At 39.5% G+C, this 15,659-nt stretch overlaps 1 protein-coding gene and 1 pseudogene across 2 annotated transcripts in view; both read right to left on the bottom strand.

The window, feature by feature from the left end:
• The window catches only part of WDR19 (WD repeat domain 19), a 110,234-nt gene that overhangs the window by 51,078 nt on the left and 43,497 nt on the right, over positions 1 to 15,659 (bottom strand). For both annotated transcript variants that reach the window (XM_008055367.1, XM_008055368.2), the window contains 5 exons: positions 3,446 to 3,516; positions 2,491 to 2,663; positions 2,285 to 2,399; positions 1,001 to 1,107; positions 49 to 171 (listed from right to left, as the gene is read on the bottom strand). In XM_008055367.1, coding sequence (XP_008053558.1) covers positions 49 to 171; positions 1,001 to 1,107; positions 2,285 to 2,399; positions 2,491 to 2,663; positions 3,446 to 3,516 — 589 coding nt within the window. The remainder of the gene's footprint in view (positions 1 to 48; positions 172 to 1,000; positions 1,108 to 2,284; positions 2,400 to 2,490; positions 2,664 to 3,445; positions 3,517 to 15,659) is intronic.
• On the bottom strand, positions 7,375 to 8,397 carry LOC103257682 (annotated as a pseudogene).

Genomic DNA, 15,659 nt, shown 5'->3' with positions numbered 1-15,659 from the left:
AAAAAAAAAAAAAAAAAAAAAAAAAAAAAAAAAGTAGATGCTACGCACATCTGTACCATAGATGAGGAAATCACAAGTTAAGGCATGACACAAGATACGGCACTTGTCATCTGCTGCTGGGAAAAGTCGGGTCTCCCGTTCTTCTTGAGCATCCAGGAATTCACTTTCTATCTAAAACATAAAGACACATGTTTTGAGTGCACAACATTGGGGAAGGGTGTAGATTCACAAGACTATCGGAGGCCAGGCTAGTCAGCAAGATCAGACAGAAACCACCACTTGCCAGTGAGGAGCATTCGTCATCCCTCTTTATGAGAACAGTCTTTGCTCTACAGCTGGCTAGCTGCTGGTCTCTTTGGCTTCCCAGATGTAAAGAGAAAGACACTGATGGAGACATCCCATTTTAGAAACCCCAACTTCACAGGTGCCAACATCTCTTGACCAACTCAACAGGCATAATTTCAAGGATCGCCATAGATGACATGAACAATTATAAGTAAGAGACAACGCATTCCAGGAAGTCCAAAAGTATGGCATTCCCTTTAGGTTTTTGTTTTGTTTATTTTTGAGACGGGATCTTGCTATGTTGCCCAGGCTGGTCTCAAACTCCTGGCCTCAAGCAATCCTCCTCCCTCAGCCTCCCTAGGTGCAAGGATTACAAGTATGACTCACTGTGCCTGCCCCCATCAGGTTTTTATAGTTCATTTATAGTTTCTTCCAGATGCAATTTACTAACAGGGTAAGTTTTTTTTTGTACTAGAAACAATGTCGTGAGTAGCACTGTTGATATATCAGGTTTTGGGGGGAACAGAGCTAGAAAGTCAATTGAACTTCTCATACCAAAGAGGAAAGGTTGGGTTAATCCTTTTTGCACACCTGGCTTTCTAGCTAGTCTGGACATCCTTGCTTCCTGACCAAAGTTCTTGATAATCAGACATCAGGCTATTCATCATCATCATCATCACTTAGCAGGTTTCCAGGATATCAAAATGATACTTACCAAATGTAACTGGACTTTGCCTTCAAAGAGTGCAGCAGCATAGTCAGAATAAAGGCAGATACTGGCTACTGTTCCCAGATATTCCACATCTTTCAATTTTTTCACAGCTGTAGCAATTTTTAAAAGCCAACACATGATAATACAAGTAAAACTATCTCCTATAAATATTTGCAAATAATTTCTAAATGTGTGCCTTTGCAAAAAGTATTCTGAACTTAACACTTTATTTTAGCCATTCTAAAGAAAATCTTAGTTGCCATCTAAATTTGCCTTCAGGCATCCATCATGGTTCACAAGAAACAAAGTAATAGAAAATAAAATCACACGCAAGACAACTAAGAATTAAACTTCAAGGAGCAAGCAGCTTAACATTGCTTTCTCTTCTTTTCTTTTTCTTTCTTTCTTTCTTTTTTTTTTTTTTTTAGCCAGAGTTTCGCTCTGTCATCCAGGCTGGAGTGCAGTGGCACAATCACAGCCACCGCAGCCACAACCTGCTGGGCTCAGGTGATCCTCCTGCCTCAGCCTTCCAAGTAGCTGGAAACAGGTATGCTTCCACCTTGCCTAGCTAATTTTTTAAAAAATTTTATTGTAGAGACAAGGTTTCACCATGTTGCCCATGCTGGTCTTGAACCCCCGAGCTCACAGGTGTGAGCCACCGTGCCTGGCCAACACTATTTTTTGTTTAACAGGTTTGCTCTGTAACTGAGGGTTATCTGACCTAGAGTTAGGGAAAGGGTTGGAGTGGAGGAGGGAAGAGAAGAAAAAGCAAGACTTACTTCACATGCTGATAGTCATTATTCAAAGAATAAAAGGGGAGACAGAACTAACATGTATTAAGTACCTACTGGGTTTAGGAGTACCTAACAAATGTGTGCTAAGCAAGATCACACATTTTATTTCATTTACTCTTCCTCATGATTCATTAAAAGTAGAAGTATCATCATTTTCCAGATGAGTACAGCTCACAGGAGTAATTTGTCTAGTTATTTGGCTAACAGAGGCAGAAGGGGAAATTAAATCCAGGGCCTCTTGAGCTCTGACGCTCATACTCTACCCACTATACCATGCTGTCTTCACTACAAATGTAAATAATAAAACTAAAAATATTTTATATTCTAAAAATTATGCAAACTTTTAGAAGGTTTACACAAACATTTTAGCTGAGAAATAAATGTTTGAGCAAAAAAGAGTGAGATTTGGTCTTAAAAGAAACTTCCAGTGCTTCCCCCAAAATAACAGAAATTATATGCTACATAAGAATGTAACAGCTGGATTTAGACTTGCCATTCTCTCCAAGGATGTAAAACCAGGCTCGATTATTCATTCCCACAGCCAGGTGATAAAGACCTACTGCTACAAAGTTGGGTTCCACATCAACAGAAACTGTGATTGGTAGCTCCTGTAATATAGAAAATAACAGCAATAAATAAACTGCTAAACCCGTTTTGATTTTACTAATAAATAAAAGAAAAATAACACCATTTTCATACTCCTTCAACGAGGTTGGCTACAGTGACTTCAAGGAGCGAGGTGAGATAGGCAATCCTTGTGCTGCAGGCATCCCCGAGGACGGGAAGCTTGGTCAGGAAAACATGGAGTGAGCCCCTTTGGGTAGACAGTGCCAGCAACTGACCATCATCTGTCCAGGACAAGGTACCCAATCCTGGAATAATTGACAAAATAAATAATCATTTAAAAGCAATATACTGTTATAGGCAGGCAGGCACCAATTTTCATTTAAACTACCAGAGGCATAAAAATCTTCAAATCTTAAACTAGCTTAAGTAGTTTGTATCCAGACTAGGAAATGTGCCAAGGATTGACATAATATGAGCACTGACTCAATCAGTATGACTCAAAGGGAAAGTACAGTTATGTGTCACTTAACGACAGGGATCCATTCTGAGACATCTGTCACTGGGCAAGTCTGTCATTGTGCAAACATCAGAGTGTACTTACACAAACCTCCTGCACACCTAGGCTATATGGTATGGCCTATTACTTCTAGGCTACAAATCTGTACAGCATGTGATTGTACTGAATACAGTAGGCAATTGGAACATACTGGCAAGTATTTGTGTACCTAAGCATATCTAAACATAGAAAAGATACAATAAAAATATGATATCATAATCTTATAGGACCACTTCATATATATGCTGTCCACTGTTGACTGAAGTTATTGGGGCTTGACCGTATATAAAAATTTGCCCTTTTCAATTGTAATTAGGATAAAATTCAATATAAACCTCCGGGTCAAAGTACTTATATCCTTCTAGTCAAGTAGTATAACAACATAATTACTAAAATAAGGAGAATATTTTAGTCCAGTGAAGAATGTTAATATTATTCTTCCCACAATGAATACAAATCACACAAAACAAACACAACATTAGTCTGCAACTGGAATGATAAAATGTCAATCTGCTTCCAAAAAATGAATACCTTTATTTTCATCATCCAGGTTGATTATCGCATACATGTCTTTTAATTCTGCCAAGTCATGGATTTTAATGCTGAAAAATAAAACATATATTTAAAACATATAAGCTTTATATAAAATTGTTTAGTTCATTAAAAAATTATAAACTATGGAATAGATCAGTGATCTCCAGGATGAGATGGACAGGATGATATATTGGGTTAAGGTTAAAAAAAAAATTCTGTACTTAGTTACATCTTTTTTCTTTTTTTTAGTTGTGCAGGGATGCAGGGGTGGAGATTGGGGAAGGTGGCAAAGTTGTGCCTGGCTTACAGCTCTCATCTATAGCTTCAGGAACAAGGAAGTTAAAATTGTCCTGAAGAAATCTAAGTAGGAAAATATTCTCTTGAGCAGTACTAATTATTTTAAGATGATACAGTTTCTCTTTATACTGTGTTTCTCTTTTCCTCTGTCTGTACAGAAAGAAGTGAAGTATAATACAAAAGAACACTAGATTTGGATCAGAAAGCCTAGGTTGAAAGTTCTGAAAAATGGGGACATAACATTACTTCAAAAGGTTATCAGTAAGAATGAGTTAATGCAAATGAAAGTCGTGTAGCACAATGTCAGGATCTAATAGTTTTTTGGTTTTTTTTTTTTGAGTTGGAGTCTCACTCTGTCACCCAGACTGGAGTGCAGTGGCCGTTCCCGGCCACCGCAGCCTCGACCTGCTGGACTCCGGTGATCCTTCCGCCTCAGCCTTCCAAGTAGCTGTAACTACAGGCATGCGCTACCATGCCCGGCTGATTTTTTGATTTATTGTAGAGATGAGGTCTCGCTGCCCAGGCGGGTCCCGAACCCGCGGACTCAGGCAATCCACTCACTTCAGCCTCCCAAAGGCACGGGATTACAGGCTGAGCCACCTAGTCGGCTAGGATCTAATAGTTTTAACATTTCTTCTCTCCTGTCTCCTTTTCTCCTCCTTCCTTCTCTTCTCTCCCAGAGTTTTCCTCTTACATGTTTTTCTCTCATTATTTTCTCTGAGTTAAACGCTCAACTAAGATAATTTTAGATCCACATGCAATTGTAAGAAGTGATCCAACAAGATTTTGTGGACCTCTTTCCCCCAGTGAGAACATCTTGAAAATATTACAATCAAGATATTGACATTGATATAAACCATGAATCTTATTTAGATGTCCCAAGTTTTACTTGTACTTGGTGTATGTGTTTAGTTCTATGTAACCTTCTCACATGGGAGATTCATGAAACCCACAACCACAGTCAGGATACGAACATTTCCATGACCACAGAGATCCTTCATATCACCATTTTATAAACACACTCACCTTTTTTCTCCCCACTCCGGTCCAGTCTCTAAACCCTGGCCATCACTAATCTGTTCTCTGTTTCTACAATACTATCATCATATAAATAGAATCATATAATATGCAATCTTTTGAAACTGACTTTTTTCATTCAGCATAATCCTCTGAAGAAATTCATTCAAGTCGTGTGTATCAGCAGGCTGTTCCTTTTTATTACTGAGTAGTATTCCATGGTATAGCCAAACCACAGTTTGCTTAACCATTCACCCATCTAAGGACATCTGGACTGTTTCCAGTTTTCGGCGATCACAAATAAGGCTGCTATGAACATTCACATACAGGTTTTTGTATGTTCACTTCTCTGGGATAAACGGCCAAAAGTGCAATTGCTGGGTCAAATGGTAATTGCATGTTTAGTTTTTTTTTATATTACAGATGTGGGGTACATAAGTGATCATCATACAGGTAAAGTTAGGTTACCCTTATTAATGTTATGTGCCCCTCTTCACTCCCCTGGCAGTATCCCACTACTGCCACTTTCTTATAGTATTATGATAAATGTTCAGGGTTCACTTATGAGTGAGTACATGTGGTACTCAGATCTTTGTTTCTGTGATAGATCACTGAAAGGATCTTTGTGGTCATGGAACTCTCCATATTCTGACTGTGATTGTGGGTCTCAGGAATCTCACAGGTGAGAAGGATACATAGAACTAAGCACATACATCAACTACAAGTAAAACTGGGGACATCTGAATAAGATTCACGGTTTATATCAATACCAACGTCCTGATTGTGATTATAGACTCTGAATCCTAACACTCTAAGAAAGGGATTGGCAGTAGTGGGAAACTGCCAGGGGAAGTGGGGGGCACACCTCATCAATAAGGGTATCTGCATAATGAACATCTGTATAACTAACCCTGAATTGTACCCCATATCTTTAAAATATAAATAAATAAATAAAAATAAATAAATTCATCCAAGTTGCTGCAAAGCCCATAATTTTGCTTTTCTTTATGGCTGTGTAACTGTCAAGCTGTTTTCCACTCTCTACATTCCTATTAGCAATGTATGAGTAATCTAGTTTCTCCTCATCCTCACCAGCATTTGGTATTGTGACTATTTTTTTTTTTTTTAGGGAAACAGAGCAATTTACTCATCCCAAATCAGAAGGAAATAAAACTATAAAATATCATCAGCAGTTATCTCTGCCCCTGCCCACTTTTTTTACACATAAGAGGACACCACGTGGCTGGGCTTGGTGGCTCAGCTTGTAACCCCAGCACTTTGGGAGGCTGAGGTGAGTGGATTGCCTGAGCCCACGGTTTCAAGTTCAGCCCAGGCAACATGGCGAAACCTCATCTCTACAATAAATCAAAAAAATTAGCTGGGCATGGTAGCGTGCACCTGTAGTCACAGCTACTTGAAAGGCTGAGGCAGAAGGCTCGCCGGAGCCCAGCAGGTGGACGCTGGGGTGGCCATCAGTGTGCCACAGCGTTCCAGCCTGGGCAACAAAGTGAGAATTCAACTCAAAAAATAAATAAAAGAAGAGGATACCATGTAAACTCTACTGAAAAGCACACATGTCCTGAATGTCACTTAGAAAGTTCAACAAAGTGTTATAAAATTGAAGAGTTTCAGCTTGATATTACCTAAATAAATGCTTGGAACCAAGTTGTTCTGACAAGAGACTACCCTCCTGATTGAAACTTAATAAAATCCAGCCAGAGCAAAGTTTCTGATTCAAGACCAGATTCTCACAGTCCCACACCTTGTTTTTGGCCACTTTGCCAGCACTGTGGAAACACTACCTAGAGGATTTGGGGTTTATATATACATTTCTCTCACATAAGCAAGTTGTCTTTCCTTTCTAGTTTTTAATAAGTATTTTGGCTTCTTAAACTGGCATCAGAGCTGTGGATACACAATAGATATTTATCAATCAAAAATTTCCTTTCAGTGAAATTAACTCAGGCTAGTTGAGAGTTCTTGCTCCTTTGGAAGTGGAATATAGTCCTTTTCTCTTCCCCAAAGCTTGCTTCTGCCCTCCCTCCCAATTAGTTTTTACAAAGATATACATCATAAATCTAAGGCAATTTTTTCGATCACTTTATAGTAATTATTAAAGGCTTTTGGTGTGTATTAGAAATGTGTTACCTTTAAATCTTTTGATAGAAAGTCAGTTTGTTTGTTTTTTTAAATCAACCAGGTGTGGTGCCTCATGCCTGTAACCTCAGCACTTTGGAAGGCTGAGGTGGGAAGATTACTTGAGGTCAGACATTCAAGACTAGCCTGGGAAAGAAACATAGTGAGAACCAGTCTCTACAAAAAATAATTAAAAAAAAAGTCAACCCACAACTTCAGTATTCTTTTATCACTATACTTAAAACAATGATGTAAGCTGAGAAATTTGGTTCTTTTTCTTCTGACAACTCAGAAGAAGTGTTCTTTAAATAGGGCTTTGAATTTTCAAGGAACTCTCCTGAGCTCAAGGCTATATTGTACTCTGCTGTTGTTTGCTTCTTACAGATATTCTTAATTTTTATATAATGTTTGTCTTCTGTAGTTTCTTCTCAAAAGAGGAAAAAGAGGAACACAGTGCAAGTTGTGGCCCTTGCATGTTAAGATGAAACTGTTTCCATGGAAACTCCAGTATGAGGCTCTGTGGTCCCTCCTGACCCAGTCACTTTAGTCTCTCTCTCTTCCAACTTCCCCTCTGTGACCACTATAGCATCTAACTCAGCCACCTCTTCAACCATGGAGAAATCAGCACCACTGGGCTACTGTTGGGTCATGGCCTCCAGCTTAAGGTGGTACCATTCTGCTTCCTGCTCTTTCTTTAGAAGCTGGTGTCGGTATTCCTGGGCTCTAGGATTGGCCTCCTGCAGTTGCCGCTGTAGTGGCTCTCTTTCCCTGCCATCCTTGCTTTCCCCTATTCTGTTTGTCATCTCCTCTGTCCTTGGCTTGTCGGTGGCAACGTCTGTTTTTCTTCTTCTTCCTCTTTGATTACAGTCTCCTCTGCAACCTGACCAGCAGGTATAGTTAGAACTGGCTGTCCATCTTGCATCGTTACACTAAATGGCTGGCCATGCCTCCAGTAGGGACTGCAGTTTGGATATTACCCAGAGAGACTCTATCAGTCACTATGGTGATGACCCTCTGGCCTCCACTCCCCATCACTTGTTGGATTGAGGAGTCCACAGGATTTCCCTCTATGACGTTCTCTGAATTGGCTGTGGTTCTTTTGGTGTTGGTTGAAGAAACAAGGGTAGCAAGGTTAACAACCTCTCCCAACATGAAGATGAATGGAGCAGCCACGGTCACAGGGTTGTTTCTCTCAGGATTAGCATTCACCTGATCGCACATTGCTTACCTAACAAGCATTTCTACGATGTGTGCATGTCCATTTGCTGCAGTCATGTGCAAGGGTGTCCTGTCTACTTTGGTCTGGGCATCCCTAACAACTGTTCAAAGGAGCACTTCTACTGTAGAAGAATGACCATACTGAGATGCAAAGTGGAGGGGTGATTTCCAAGTCAGTTTGTGGTGAACGGGGCGCTGTTTGTCATCAACATCCTCACTTCATCATCTTGGCCTTTTCTTGCCACGTCTAGCAATTTCTTTTCCAAGTCCACCAAAGGCATCTTCTAATCTGGGACTTTGCTGGCTGAACTTCCACCGAGGCCGCCTGCTTAGTCCTATTTCCTTCTCTAGTTAAGACTCTCTATCAATGACTGTTACTTTTTGACCTTTTCTTGTATGCCTGTTTTCAGGGCCTTTAACCTCTCCTCATGGAGAAATAGAGGCAACAAAATAGCCGTTATCACTACTTTTCATTTTAGCTATTCTCATAGATGAGTAGTGACATCTATGAGTTTTTTCATTTTTAAAGCAGGATTTATTGAAAAGACAGAAAAGCTCCACAGTGGGAGGGAACCCCAGGGGGTTGCCCTTACTATGGTTTTAATTTGCATTTCCTAATTGCTAATCATGTTGAATATCTTTTCATGTATTTGTCACCTTTTATTCTATTTGGTGAAATATATGTTTTGCTCATTTTCTAATTGGGTTGTTTGCTTTTCTTACTGTTGAGGTTTTAAAAAAATGATAGCGCAGGGCTCGGTGGCTCAGCCTGTAATCCCGCGCTTTGGGAGGCCGAGGTGAGTGGATTACCTGAGCCCGTGGGTTCGAGACCCACCTGGGTAACTTGGCGAGACCTCATCTCTACAATAAATAAAAAATCAGCCAGGTGTGGTAGTGCATGCCTGTAATTCCGGCTATTCAGAAGGCTGAGGCAGAAGGATCGCCAGAGCCCAGCAGGTCATGGTTGCAGTGGCCGAGAGCGGCCATTGCACTCCAGTCTGGGCGACAGAGTGAGACTCCAACTCAAAAAATAAAAATAAAAATAAATAAAATAAATGATAGCTATATGGGTAAATTTATTATTTTTGTATAGCTTAAATAAATTTATGTGTAACCAGATAATTGATATTTAAACAAAAATGGTATCAACATAGTGTTGGGTTGATAATATATGTAGAAGTAAAATGTATGACATAGTGTTGGGTTTTGAGGGTCTTTTATATATTCGAGATACTAGTTCTTTGCTAGATATGTGGTTTGCAAGTATTTTCTCACTTTGTAGTTTATTTTCACATCTTCCATAAAAGAGCCTGTCACAGAGCAAAACTGAATTTTGATGAAATCTAATGACCAGTTTTTCCTTTTATAGATTGTGCTTTTGGTTTCAAATCAAATAACTCTTTGCCTAGCCTTAGATTCAAGATTTTCTCTTACGTTTTTATCTAACAACTCACAGTTTAAAATTTTAAACTTAAATCCATGATCCATTTTGAATTAAATGTGAGGTTTGGGTTGAAGTTCTTTTTTTCTTTTTGTGCTTGTGGAAGTCTAATTGTTCCAGTATCATTTGTTGAAAAGGCTACCTTGCTTTCATTGAATTACTTTTGTACCTTTGTCAAAAACCAGTAGTGCATTTGTGTGTGTGTTTATTCTGGATTCTCTATTCTGCTTCATTGATTTACGTGTCTTTCCCTCTGCTGGTAATACATGGTCTTGATGACTATAGCTATAATGTAAGCTTAATATAGGGTAGGGTGATTTCTCTCATCTTATTGTTCTTTTCAAAGATTGCTGTTGACTATTGTAGGATCTGTGCCTATCTATTTATATTGTAGAAAATTAGCATAGAGGAGCAAGAATCAGAGAGCAAAGGTCTCTGGCCAAACAAGCAGACCTTTAACCCTGAGACATCAGTGCCTTGGTGGCAGCTGCTGCCTTTGGTAAAGGGCTGTCTAAATGGAGACCTTCAGGCAGTAGTGGTCCTGACCAGCCAGGCCAGCCAGGAGCTGGGACAATCCTTGCAGGAGCCCCAGGATTACAGCAGGTGCAGCATTGGCTGCTCCTGTCAGAAGCTCCAAGGCAGCAGCAGCCAATTCTCAGTGGGGTGCAAATGGTTCAAGCAGGTCAACCAGGGGAAATGCAAAGTGGAACAAAAACCAAGTCCGCTTCAGTGCACCCCTACCAGCAGTGAATGTGGCTGGCAACCTCCACTCCCAGATGCTCTTTGCAGAGCTGGGCAGTGAAACTACCTTTTTGCTCAAGGCTTACCTAGATGGACACAAAAAAAGAACATGGTCTTCCAGCAACAGAAAAATTCCAGCTCCACCGCTGATTAACTATGTGACCCTGGACGAGTGACCTAATTTTTCTGAGCCTGTTTTCTATTTGTAAATGATAATATTACCTACCTCATATTGTTGTTGTGAGGATTAAAATGATAAAATTAATGTAAAACACTTTTTTTTTTTTAAAGAAAAGGTCTCACTCTCATGGAATGCAGTGGCACAACCACAGCTTATTGTAGCCTCAAACTTCTGGGCTCAAGTGATCTTCCCACCTCAGCCTCCTGAGTAACTGGGATTATAGCTGTGTGCCACTATGCTCAGCAAAAATTTTTTTTAGAAATGGGGTCTTGCTATGTTGCCCAGGCTGGCCTCAAATTCCTGGTATCACATGATCCTCCTCCCTCAGCCTCCAAGGTGCTGGGATTGCAGGTATAAGCTACTACACTTGGTCTGACATCTGTACTATGTTGAATTTTACAATCTGTGAACAATATATCTGTCCATTTGGGTCCCATTTGATCTCTTTCACCAGCATTTTGTAATTTTTAGCACAGACTGCATGATTTGTTAGTTGTATACTTAAGTATTTCATTCTCTTTAGAATGACTAAAAGTTGAATTGTCTTTTTGTTATCAAATGTTCATTGCTAATAAATTGAAATGTGATTGAGTTTTGTTTATCCTGTATCCTACAACCTTGCTCAACTCGCTAGTTTTAGTTCTAGGAGTTTATTTTTTATAAGATTCCTTGGGATTTTCTAAACAAGCAATCATGTCATCTGCAAATAGAGACAGTTTTCTTTTCAAATTTCTGATCTGAGTACTGTTTATTCCTTTTCCTTGCCTTATTGCAGGAGCTACAATTTCTAATACTAGGTTAAATAAGAGTAGTAGCAGCAGCTATCCTGTCCTTGTTTTCAGTCTTAAGAGACAAACATTCAGTCTTTCACCACTAAGCATGATACTAGCTGTAGGTTTTTTGTATTTGTTCCTTTTCAAGTTGAGATAACTTGTTGAATGTTTTTAATCATGAATTGGTGCTGGACTTTGTGAAATGCTTTTTGTCAATTGAAGAAATAATATATTTTCCACTTGTTTAGCTTTGGATATAGTGATCACATTGGTTTTGTGTGTGTTTGTTTGATGTTTTTTTGAGACAGGGTTTTATTCTGTTGCCCAGGTTGGAAACAGAGGTGAAATCACAGCTCAATACAACCTTGAATTCCTCAGCTCAAGTGATCTTCCCACGTATCAGCCTCCCCTGTAGCTGGGACTATAGGTGTGTGGCTAATTAAAAACATTTTTTTGTGTAGATGGGGTCTTGCTATGGTGTCCAGTGACAAACTCTTGCCCTCAAGTGATGCTCCCACCTCAGTCTCCCAAAGTGTTGGGATTACAGGTGTGAGCCATTGTGTGTAGCCTAGATTATACTGATTTTCAAATGTTGAATCAGACTTGCATATCTAAAAGAAATCACATTTGGTCATGATGTATAATTCTTTTTATACATAGCTTGATTCCGTATGATATATTTTGTTGAGAATTTTTGTGTCCAAATTCATGAGAGATATTGATCTGTAATTTTCTTTTTAAATATACTGTCTTTGGTTCGGCTATAAAGGTAATACTAGGCCACAGTGGGCTCCTTATGGTTGGCCACTTCCAGGAGATGGTTGCAGCTTGTTCAGGTCTCGCTGCTAAGCCATGTGCCCGACATGCTGTGGCGGCTCCAAGGGTCATAGAGGGCGGGTCTCATCTCCCTTGGAACAATGCAGTTCTAGAGAGTCGAGAGGGAAGGAACTGCATGAACCAGAATCCCTGGAAGAAAACACTCCCGGGACCTCAGACCTCTTACTGGAGTTTCAGAGTGGAAGTGGGAGAGACTGCCAAAAGAGAGATTACAGGCTTGCAAGGCCAGAAGCAATTTTTGACCCTCTACCCTAAATAAGCATGATTTCAGACTTTACATCTGATGCCATTATAGCTTTGTGATGGCAGACCAGCTGAGAGCATTCCCTTCATACTTCTCCACATTTTTCCAAGATCAGCTGAAAATGAACAGATTCCAGGGATCACTGTCATTCAAGGACATGACTATGAGCTTCACACAGGAAGAGAGGGAACACCTGGGCCCCGATCACAGAACCCTTCACAGGAATATGATTCTGGAGAAGTACAGCCTCCTTGTCTCAATACGGTATTGTGTTACCAAGCCAGAGGTGGTCTTCAAACTGGAGCTAGGAGAGAGCCATGGATATTAGAAGAATCCCTGGCTACACATTTCTCTCCTGTAGATTATTTGTTTTGTCTAACCCTTAGGCAGTGAGATGTATCCCCTCAGGATTACTTTCAGACCAGAAGACTGGGCTATGCTAGCACATTTGTATATTAAGTCCACTTTTCACATGAAATGTATTAACATTTATAATTATTCTCATTTCTAGAATTCTGGCAAGTTGATGACCTAATGGAGAAGAACTAGGAAATCCAAGACCAGTGTTTGTGGAAAGTTGATTCTGTCAACAACAAATCACTGACTGAGAGAGAAAGTTGTGTATTAGAAGAGATGTTTAATGTGGACACAAACCATGTTCCAATGAGAAAAATACTTGATAAATATGATTCATGTATAATACATTTGACTTATAGTAAAGAATAAATTGTTAGAAACAGAAACTCCTGGTGAGCTCAGTACATGAAAAATCGCTCCTCTGTACAAGGCATGAGAATCCTTCTGCCAGAGGAAAACCTTTCGAATATGATAGAAATGGGAAAGCCATCAGTCAGAATTAGGACCTATTTCAGCATCAAGATATTCAAACTCTGAAGCAACTTTCTGAATGAATGTGAGAAAGCTTTCCATGAGGATGTAGCCTTCCTTACTCATGAGGTCATGTGCTCACCAGAAAAGCCCTGTGAATATAATGAACAAGTGAAAGACATTTCTGATAGAACAATATGCACTGCTCTTCAGTATACTCACTCAAGAGAGAATCAACTATGAATTTAGTGACAGTGGGAGGGGATCTTTTGGTGAAAAGTCTCTAAATAAATACCATAGAGTTATCATGGAGAATAAATATTATGAGTGTAGGATTAATTTTGGGAAGAAGTCACTCCCCACTCATACTGAAAGAATTCATAGTTGGGTGCGGTGACTCAAGTCTGTAATCCAGGTACACTGGGAGGCCAAGGTGAGAGGACTGCCTGAGCCCAGGGGTTCGAGACCAGCCCAAGCAACTTGGTGAGACCTTGTCTCTACAATATATCAAAAAATTAGCGTGGTAGCACATACCTGTAGTTCCAGCTACTTGGAAGGTTGAGGCTGAAGGATTGCCTGAGCCCACGAAGGGAGGCCATGAGCATGCCATTGCACTCCAGCATGGGAGACAGAGCAAGACTTGACTCAAAAAAAAAAAAAGAACTTACAGAGGAGAAACAAATTTTGGATGTAATGTGAGTGGGGAAATCTTCTAGAAACCAAGGCTCTCTCAAGAGTAAAGAGACATTGAAAAGAAAATCTTTGAAAATAGCCAGTATGGGAGTTCTTTTTGGTATATGTTAGTGCTTCCTAAACATCACCAAACACACATAGGAGGAAAAACTTTTATGAATGTAATGAATGTAGGGTCTGTGAGGGTCATCTTTCATAGCACATAACAGGACACAGCAGGACGAAACCTTATGAATGTACTGAATGGGAGAAAACCTTCAATAATAGAGCAGGCCTTATAACTCATCAGAGGACACATACAGAGCAGAAATCCTATGAATGTATAGAATGGAGGAAAGCCTTCAGATATAAGTTAGGCCTTATGGTATATCAGAGAACACACACAGGCAAGAAACTATGAATATAATGAATTTGGAAAAAAATCCTGTGAGAAGTCAAATCTCTCTATATAGCAGAGCACTCACTCAGGGGAAAGCACTGTAAGTATAAAGAATGGTGGCAAAACTTTTGTTTAAAATTCATTCCTCATGGATCAAAGGATATACATAGGTTGTAAGACCCTATGAATGCAATGAATGTGAGAAAACATTCTCCAAAAGCTAAATTTCACTTATCATCAGAGAACTCATACTGGAGAAAACCTTATTGATGTAGTGAATGGGAGAAAGTTTTCTCAGTGAAGTCAAAACTTATTGCACATCAGAGCACTCAGGAAAAAGCCCTATGAATGCAATGAATGTGGGAAAACTTTTTCCCAGAAGTCGTTTCTCACTGGATATCTTTCTAATGTGTCTTTTCCAGAAACAAAGGGGTGAAATCATATAGATGTATTAAATGCAGCAAAACATTTAACCAGAAACCAACATTTACTTAACATCAAAGAATTCACATAAAAGAGAAACTCTCTAAGTGTAATGAGTGTGGTAAGACTTTGATCACAAGTCATCCCTCATACTACATCAGAGAACCCACACAGAAGAGAAACCCTACAAATGTAAAGATTGTGAGAAGACCTTCTACCAGAAATCATCTACCACAGCACATCAGAAAACACACAGAAGGCAGAAATCCTATGGATCTACGAATGTGGAAAAGCTTTTTCTCAGAATTCAGAATTTAGAATTCAGTAATCTAAGAAAGTACAGAGAAAAGAAATCCCTGTCAATATTCTGAAGGTACAGAAACCTTTTCTTACTAATTTAGGTTACATTAGAAATAGTAAGGGGGAGAAACGTAATACATTTGAGAGAGAAGGTGCCATCTGAATGAGCAGCAGATATTTGATATTTGAAACATCTTAAAAATATTTTGAATAAGTTGTAGCCTTCAAAATAATTCATTCTTGATCATATATCAGAGGTTTTAGCTGACTGGAAATACTGTAATTAAGGAACAGAGAATTTTAAAAATTCCCTAAAAATATTATATTAAAACTCTTATTTCTGTCATGAGGCCAAAATTTTATTGGAAAATGTTCAATTATAGACATACTCATTGTATACTAGGAATCTAACTTTTAAAGTACAATTAAGTTGAATAATCATAAGTAATATACTAAATACAAATGAAAAGAGTCACTGAGTTATGTATGTTTTTTGTGTTTTTTTTTTTGAGTTGGAGTCTCACTCTGTCGCCCAGACTGGAGTGCAGTGGCTGCTCCCGGCCACCACAGCCTTGACCTGCTGGGCTCCGGCGATCCTTCCACCTCAGCCTTTCAAGTAGCCGGAGTTACAGGCATGTGCTACCACGCCCGGCTGATTTTTTGATTTATTGTAGAGCTGAGGTCTCGCTGCCCAGGTGGGTCT

The sequence above is a fragment of the Carlito syrichta genome, unplaced genomic scaffold (assembly GCF_000164805.1).
Source record: "Carlito syrichta isolate Samal-C Ts95f unplaced genomic scaffold, Tarsius_syrichta-2.0.1 Scaffold301835, whole genome shotgun sequence".
NCBI classification, from domain to species: domain Eukaryota; kingdom Metazoa; phylum Chordata; class Mammalia; order Primates; family Tarsiidae; genus Carlito; species Carlito syrichta.
The sequence above is the reverse complement of the archived record's forward strand: the minus strand, read 5'-3'. Positions and strand labels throughout refer to the sequence as shown.